This window comes from Stylophora pistillata, chromosome 8 (assembly GCF_964205215.1).
Source record: "Stylophora pistillata chromosome 8, jaStyPist1.2, whole genome shotgun sequence".
Classification (NCBI taxonomy): domain Eukaryota; kingdom Metazoa; phylum Cnidaria; class Anthozoa; order Scleractinia; family Pocilloporidae; genus Stylophora; species Stylophora pistillata.
In genome coordinates, this window is record NC_142526.1 from 6,965,001 (window position 1) to 6,973,854 (window position 8,854).

The 8,854-nt window shown below is 39.9% G+C and overlaps 1 protein-coding gene across 1 annotated transcript in view; it reads left to right on the forward strand.

The window, feature by feature from the left end:
* Positions 1-7,522, forward strand: part of LOC148724718 (uncharacterized) — a 51,019-nt gene extending 43,497 nt beyond the window's left edge. Inside the window, exon 2 of the mRNA XM_088731364.1 lies at positions 4,122-7,522. Coding sequence (XP_088587490.1) covers positions 4,122-7,522 — 3,401 coding nt within the window. The remainder of the gene's footprint in view (positions 1-4,121) is intronic.
* The last annotated feature ends 1,332 nt before the right edge of the window (positions 7,523-8,854 follow it).

Genomic DNA, 8,854 nt, shown 5'->3' on the forward strand with positions numbered 1-8,854 from the left:
AAATTAAACGGACAACCTTTACTTTGCCGTAATTTGGCCACTCAGTTGAGTGGCCGTTTATTTTTAATATCAAATCAAGTTACAGTAAAACCGGAAATAGAAACCTAATCCCAGAAAAGGTGAGGGCAAACACCCATCGAATGAGAACTCGATGTACCTAAGGGAATGTTCAAAAACAACGGGCGGGTTAATAGGTTGGGAAAATGTTTGCCCTGCACCGAAGCTTAACTAAAAGAGGCCCGAAATCACATGTTCGAATGTTTAAGTATTTACCATTATAAGTCATCCGGGATAATGTTAAACGCGGCGCAGGGTGCATAAATTAGTTTATGCCAAACTTTGTTTTTTTTTATAGTTACGCTGACGTATGTGCCATTTTTAGCAGAATTTCTCACTTACTTTAGAAGGAAACTCTGCACACGCTGGTTCTGCAGACTTGTAATGTATACTTTCTGTTAACTTGACTTTATTCTTCACAATCCAACATTACACATTCTGTTCTACGACCTATCTCAATCCCATCTTTCTTCAGTTAGAAAAATGCTATGTTTTATAAGCTACGGATATACACACCCAGATACGCTAAGTCCCGAGTGGTATGATAATTTAAGCTAACTTGACAAAGTTCCAGTTTTGTTTTACACATTCTTCAATGATTCGTGGCCACTAATTTCCTGTTACATCGGCTTGCTTGACAATCATAGTGTTAATTTATGCATGCGGTTTTACTAGCGACTATTTGACTGAATACATCTTTGTTTTTGAAGGCTCGATAACACGACGCCGGTCAATACTTCCTTTGACATTCCACAAATGAATGTTGGCGACAAGAAATAATAACTTACTTAATCAACTACTAAATATGCTGAAACAGGAAAAATTTATTATGAGCACGTGCAAACTTTTCGCGACACCATCGTCATGGCAACATGAATAAATATAAACAGGCCTTTAAAATCGGCTTTGTTCATTTGTAGAAAATCTAGTCATTAGCTTTTCTTTATAATTTGCATGCAACAAGCTTGTAACGATACTCACAAGTTAACCCCATTTTGCTAACAATTTAACAGAGATCTTTAATTATCCCTTGTTGAAGGTTTACTCGATTATCTAGAATTTGCTTTGTTAAAAATCAATTTTTTTCGATACTCCAGTTTCTTATTTCCTAAAGTATTTTCGTGCCAAATTTCGTGAAATTCTAAACAGTGGTTCTCAAGAAATAGGCATATTTCCGAGAAAGCAATTTTTCATTCAATCGCAATTTTTTGACTTACCACGCATGCGCTGCATTTAACCGGGTTCTCTCGGTAACGACGAAAAAGCTGAGAATTGCTGGGTTCTTTGCACTGTTAACTTTTCTAACATGTCTTTGTAATAAAAGATTAAAGCTCTCAATACACTGCGCCAACTATAGAGAAAAATAGCACAGATAGTGCGGATGTGTGTTGAGTAAATAAGACGACCGCTCTATTGACGGCATGTTAGTTTTTTGCAATCCTTGCGCGCGCGCTGAATTGCATCGGCAAAAGCGCGCGCGAAAACTGTGTTCAGCCACCTTAACATTTTGTTCTTCACCCTTGTGACTCTTGCTATTTGCCGTCATTTTTCTTTTACAGGCTTTGATTTCAATTTCTTGCTTTTGATTTCTGAAGTCACACGAACAACGCATCAAACTCAGCACGTGCCACGTGCTGAGTTCAACGGTGTGTTTTTTTTAAGATTTAAAATAGCTAAATTTATATATATATATATAAAAAACAAACAAACAATTAACTAAACTGTATAAAACAAAAAACTATTTTCTTTTTCTATACAATCAAAAATAATGTGTATGGAAACTTTTTTTAAATGAGTGAAAGTTCGATAGGAATGCCAGAGATCTAAACAACCCAGAAATTGAGGAAGATTTTCGGTGGTAAAGTCTGACGCGAACATAGACTTGTAGGCAAAATAAAATAGTTTTTGCAGCCCTTAAACCTTCACTTCCAAAATCTGACTAGCAATCCCCTCTTCTCGATCATACACATTTCCTTTAAAGAAGTGTAGAGAATTTGATGTCGGATCAAAATGGCATTCTTACCGCTGATCGGATTGCGTATTTTGTTGGCATGATGATGTTTTGATATTGAAAAGGATAAGCTATTTGTAAATCAACTCTAACAGTTGGAGGGTCGAATGAGACACAAGGTAAATCAAATTTTAAGAGTACAATGTTATTATGTATCCAGCACGTGTTCCAATATTTTTTTTGGGATTTTACAAGAATAGAGTGAAGCGGTGATATTTAAACAATTCTTTCTTTACCGATCAGTCATATCCTTATTTTGTGATAACACTAGTTGATATATAGCTAACACGTGGGTAATATGAAGCGAAATGTTAGCTCTGATGACTGACTGAACGGGCGAGATGGAACCATTTTTCCCGCTCGCAATTAACTTGCTTGTTCTTGAGCAAGAAGAAATTTGCATTGAGCAGCCTTACTAAGTCCATAATCTTTATCGGCAAAGGAATCACAAAAGCGGTAGAAGACAGTCATAGTAAAAAGAGAAATAAATGAACGGCCCTCGTAGGTTTGTCATGTGCTACAAACACAGTTGGCTTTCTTTCCCAGTTCTTGAAATAAACAAATCATTCCTGGATCTTATCAAAGTGAAATGTTTTGGTTATGCAACGAATCCTTTATCAGCCAAGCCTTTTGGGTCAAGAAGCCGCTGGATAATAGCTTCTTTAGCGTTCTTAACTTAAAGAACTCGGCGAATATCTAGCCTTCTTCCCCTCACCCTTGGACAAGAACACATATTTATTTGCATTCAGTATTGACAGGATACGTTTTTCTTTCAGTTTCGAACTTCTGGTTTCACTACTTAAACGACCAGGAAACTGAACGAGGGACGAGTTTGTTTATAAAGGTGAGCCGTCTTTCTCTTATAGTTCTATGGCTTCCGCCCATTATTCACTTTTCTTGAAAGAATTCACGTTTTTATTCTGTCAGAAAATAAAAGAAAAATTTAACAGGTTTCACTGACTGCCCAAAATAAGCCCATGCGGTGATCGAAAAATAATACAAAAATTTTCTGTGACGGATATCAAATACTCAACTCAATGAATCCAAAAGCGAAGTTTTAAATCCGAGATGCTTTTGATGCAGTTTATCTGAATTGCGCGCAAATGAAACATCAGCAAAAGGCATGGGAGGGGGGAGCTGGGGGGGGGGGCAATCAGTGTTAATATGAACCAGTTTGAAATTGTCTGTTTATCGTTTTGCCATCAAAAGGAAGATGGAGGATTTTGGAGATCATATCATTTTTCGGGGGGGGGGGGGAACGGTGGAGGATCAGACAATTAATTGTCTATGAGAGAGGGGGGATTAAGAACGGTTCTGAGGAAGAACAGCACATACCGGAAAGAAATTGATCTAAGCACTCTCCCCCCATAGGTTGGGTCTAAAAGTTACATGTTTTCGTAAATTTTGCATCGCGATTTGTCAAGAATCAGTGTTGTTTATGCACAATTTATTAGGTATGGAAAAACGGAGAGAGAAAAGTAATGTTGCACTCGCACTAACAAGTATTCGTGGAAAGTGAGCACTGTCTAAACTTTTGCAGAGAGATAGCTACCAAGAGTCATCATCTAATTTAGTTATTTAAGTTTTCTGTATTTTAACCTGTTGATTTTTTTTCCATTTCAGGAAGGTATTTGGTCAAACAAAAAGGAGTACGTGATGACTAACACGTGTGAAATCCTACAGAAGATCAGGATAGGTTTAGATGTTGCCACATATCTTCTAAACACTGATCGTGGTATACAAGCCGCTCATTTGTGTTATGAATGTTTAGTCTTACTCAACAATCTAGGCTTTGATATGAACGGACTGGATGTCTCTGAGGTAATATTCAATGCGTACTACGCAATCTCCGGTTACACAAACGCAGTACGATACACCAACAAACTTATCGCCATGTTCCACAATACCGGGAAATCAATCATTGAACTGGGAGACAAATACAACGGACAAAGTAGGCTTGCAGAAGCCAAGGAACTTTTTCAAAGCGCACTTGCCATCGCAAAATCAATTGGCGACGGAATTGGAGAAGCAGTGACTTATGGAAGGCTAGGACTCCTGTTTCAATCACTCGGTAAATATCAGAAGGCTAAAGAATATCACGAGAAAGCTCTTGCTATCGCAACAAAAATTGGCGATAGGGAAGGGGAAGGGGCATGTAATGGGAACCTTGGAACTGTATTTGAATTACTCAATGAATATCAGACGGCTAAAGAATATTGCGAGAAAGCTCTTGCTATCGCAACAGAAATTGGCGATAGGAAAAACGAAGGGAGAGGGTATGGGAACCTTGGAACTGTGTTTCAATCACTCGGTGAATATCAGAAGGCTAAAGAATATCACGAGAAAGCTCTTGCTATCGCAACAGAAGTTGGCGACAGAAAAGGAGAAGGGACAAGGTATGGGAACCTGGGAAATGTGTTTCTATCACTCAGTGAATATCAGAAGGCTAAAGAATATTACGAGAAAGCTCTTGCTATCGCAAAAGAAATTGGCGATAAGAACGGAGAAGGAACAGGGTATGGGAACCTTGGAACTGTGTTTGAATCACTCGGTGAATATCAGAAGGCTAAAGAATATCACGAGAAAGGTCTTGCTATCGCAACAGAAATTGGCGACAGGAAAGGAGAAGGGACAGGGTATGGGAACCTTGGAAATGTGTTTCAATCACTCGGTGAATATCAGAAGGCTAAAGAATATAACGAGAAAGCTCTTACTATCGCAACAAAAATTGGCGATAGGGAAGGAGAAGGGACAGGGTATGGCAACCTTGGAACTGTGTTTCGATCACTCGGTGAATATCAGAAGGCTAAAGAATATCACGAGAAAGCTCTTGCTATCGCAACAGAAATTGGCGACAGGAAAGGAGAAGGGACAAGGTATGGGAACCTTGGAACTGTGTTTCAATCACTCGGTGAATATCAGAAGGCTAAAGAATATCACGAGAAAGGTCTTGCTATCGCAACAGAAATTGGCGACAGGAAAAAAGAAGGGACAGGGTATGGGAACCTTGGAAATGTGTTTAAATCACTCGGTGAATATCAGAAGGCTAAAGAATATCACGAGAAAGCTCTTGCTATCGCAACAGAAATTGGCGATAGGAGAGGAGAAGGGACAAGGTATGGCAGCCTTGGAACTGTGTTTCGATCACTCGGTGAATATCAGAAGGCTAAAGAATATCACGAGAAAGCTCTTGCTATCGCAACAGAAATTGGCGACAGGAAAGGAGAAGGGACAACGTATGGGAACCTTGGAAATGTGTTTCAATCACTCGGTGAATATCAGAAGGCTAAAGAATATCACGAGAAAGCTCTTGCTATCGAAACAGAAACTGGCGACAGGGAAGGAGAAGGGAGAAGGTATGGGAACCTTGGAACTGTGTTTCAATCACTCAGTGAATATCAGAAGGCTAAAGAATATCACGAGAAAGCTCTTGCTATCGCAACAGAAATTGGCGACAGGAAAGGAGAAGGGATAAGGTTTGGGAACCTTGGATGTGTGTTTCATACACTCGGTGAATATCAGAAGGCTAAAGGATATTACGAGAAAGCTCTTGCTATTGCAACAGAAATTGGCGACAGGGAAGGGGAAGGAGCTTACTCTGCGAGTCTTGGATCTGCGTTTCTATCACTTCGTATAAATAGGCAAGCTAAGAAACATTTTGACAAAGCACTCGCCATCAGTATAGAAATTTGCCACAGACAGATGGAAGTGTGCTGCTACGCAAACCTGGCAAATCTGTCACGATTGTTTCATGACTACCAGATGGCTAGAGAGTTACTTGAGAAAGGGCTTACTATCACTATCAAGACTGGCGATAGACCCCAACAAGGTATAATCTATACAATCCTTGGGCACGTGTCCCTATCGCTTGGGAATTACTACGAGTCGGAAAAACACTATGAGAAAGCACACTTGATGAGCAGCGAAATAGGAGACAATATGAATGACTTTCACAGTCTTCTCGGAATCGCTCAGTTAAAGAAATCGGAATCAAATCTTGAGGAGGCAATGGTGTATCTACGTCAAAGTATTGAAATTTATGAAAAATTGCGAAATTTTCTCAAAGAAAACGACGAATTTAAAACATGTCTCTTGGAAGAGCATGGTAATTTCCCCTACGAGTTGCTCAGTCGCATGCATTGTGACACCGGAAGTGTGCGAGACTCTCTTAATGTGGAGGAGCTAAGACGCGCTAGAGGCCTCGCAGAATTAATGGCAGATAAACTCTCAATTGAAAGCCACGTCTCAGCTGATTCAACATCTCGGCCAAGGATCGAAAGCATTGTGAGTCAAGAGAGCAATTGCGCTGTTTTGTACATTTCATATTGTGAGCGGCATGTTCGTCTGTGGGTTTTAAAAGCAAATGGAGACATTAACTATCGAGTGAGCCCAGTGATAAAAATCGACACACTTATGGCTGCATGCGTTAGCGATGTGGAGGAAATTTTTAAAAAAAGTGCCTCCAGTTTCGGCATTTTACATGACCAGAACTGCGAGGATCGATCTTTGGGTGACGATATCGTCATATCTCCTCAAGAAGAGAGCCGAGCAACCTCGCAAGGAGACGAACCCAAACGCAACGAAATGATTCTTCAACTGTGTTATGACCAGCTTATCGCCCCTGTCAGAGATTTACTCACAGAGCCTGAAGTCATCATTGTGCCTGAGAAGTGTTCATACCGAGTCCCTTTTGCTGCCTTGCGGGATGAGACAGCGGGAAAGTATTTTTCAGAAACCCACAGAATCCGCATCGTCCCTTCTCTGATGACTTTGGGGATCATTCAGGAAAGTCCGGGAGACTATCACAGTCAGACCGGTGCACTGGTAGTGGGTGATCCTTTGGCTGGTGAAGTGCTTTACAAAGGACATATTCTGAAATGGACACCATTGTTGTGTGCACGAAAGGAAGCTGAGATGATTGGTCGACTCCTGGGGGTTCAGCCTTTGTTAGGAGACCACGCAACAAAGCAGGCGGTACTTCACGCACTTCATTCAGTGAGCCTGATACATCTTGCCGCCCATGGTAATGCCGAGAGAGGGGAGATTGCCCTGTCCCCCAATTGCACCACTAAAAGTATTCCACAAGAAGAAGACTACCTTTTGACAATGTCCGACATTTCAAATGTGAAGCTGCGAGCTAAACTGGTCGTACTTAGCTGTTGTCACAGCGGGCGTGGAACGTTTAAACAAGAGGGAGTCATTGGAATAGCTCGGGCTTTCCTAGGATCTGGTGCGCGTTCAGTGTTGGTGGCATCGTGGGCCATAGAAGACAAAGCAACTGAGCAGCTTATGAGTCATTTCTACCAACACCTGGCTGCTGGAGAAAGTGCCAGTGAATCTCTTCACCAGGCCATCAAGTGGTTGAGAGGCAACGGCTTCACCGAACCTGCCCAATGGGCTCCGTTTGTGCTGATGGGAGACAACGTGACAGTCGACTTGAAAAAAATAAGGTAAGCTTGTTTTTGAGTAATTTTTTGTAATCGACATAACCCATTTAAGCTTGTGAAAATAAACAGGAGCCTGCCTTTTTCTTTAATTAGAAAAACGTCTGCAACTACGAGGTTTTATTTTATGACGGCACATGTTGACGGTTTTTTAACCCTTTAACTCCTAGAAGTGATCAACATTTAACTTCCCCCTATAATATCCATACATTATCCGGCAAACAAGTAGTTACCTATCAGGTACAAGTTGTTCATGATCTAACACCAAATTCTCATCACAAATTTACAAGAAAAGGTGCAGCAACTACATGGGAGAATTAAAAATCAGATCTTGGGAGTTAAAGGGTTTACAAAAACAGGTTAAGATTCGGTGTAGTTTCTTAAGTGTGCAAGATGTTTACAATTGTACCATTGGTGTAAAGATTGACAGGACAATGACCACAATCTGAGCGAAAATATAATAAATAAATAATGAATGAATTAATCGATAAATCAGTGAATACGGTGAGGAAGCTAACTTTTATGTCTATAACAAGTCTAATGACAACGACTGGGAGATTATGTAAACGTAAAAAAAAAACATTACACATCATTTTTAACTCAAAAGTTTTGTTTTAGGCAAAAAGAACTGACGAAGGACGAAAGTGACGGGGACAAGAAACAGAGTAGCGACTGATCCTTGACTCTCCCTCCTCTCCTGTTTACTGGAAGGAAAACTGGTATTTTTTTACACAAAAACTTTTTACTTTTCACTGCTCTTGTGGGTGCTTTTTTTTACACGGCCCAGCTGTCCAGCAAGCGATGTCATTCGCCCAAAAGTTGTATTATGTTTGCCGAGGAGGAACAAAAATGAACAGATAATTGAAAATCAAAAAATAGAAAATGTTGAGTAAATTTTCCACGATGCGAAAATTATGGCACTGTTTTTTAAATTTGAGATTTCAAAAAATCATTAACTTTCTTACTTTTTTAGGATATGATTCTAAATTTTACCCTCTAGCTGCCATAATTTTCTCTTTAAATTGATAAGGAGAACCAGCTCGGTAGTACGTAAGAAAAAAAAAAAGAAGTCACTCTTAGATTGATAGGTGTGTATTCTGAACTGCCATTAGATACATAATGTGTTGATACTTTTTTATGAAGAGTTCATATGTAAATCATTTCAAGGAGTGAACGGGCGAAGGACATAGGCGAAGATATATGGGCCGCAATGTTCAAAGCTGGTTTAAGATAACCCTTGGTTAGCGTGATATTTGATGTCAGATCTGAAAGCTTTAAAAGAAAGTTCAGTTTAACTGTTTTTGTCTACAATTTGATGATCAGTGCTCTAAAAAGAATACGG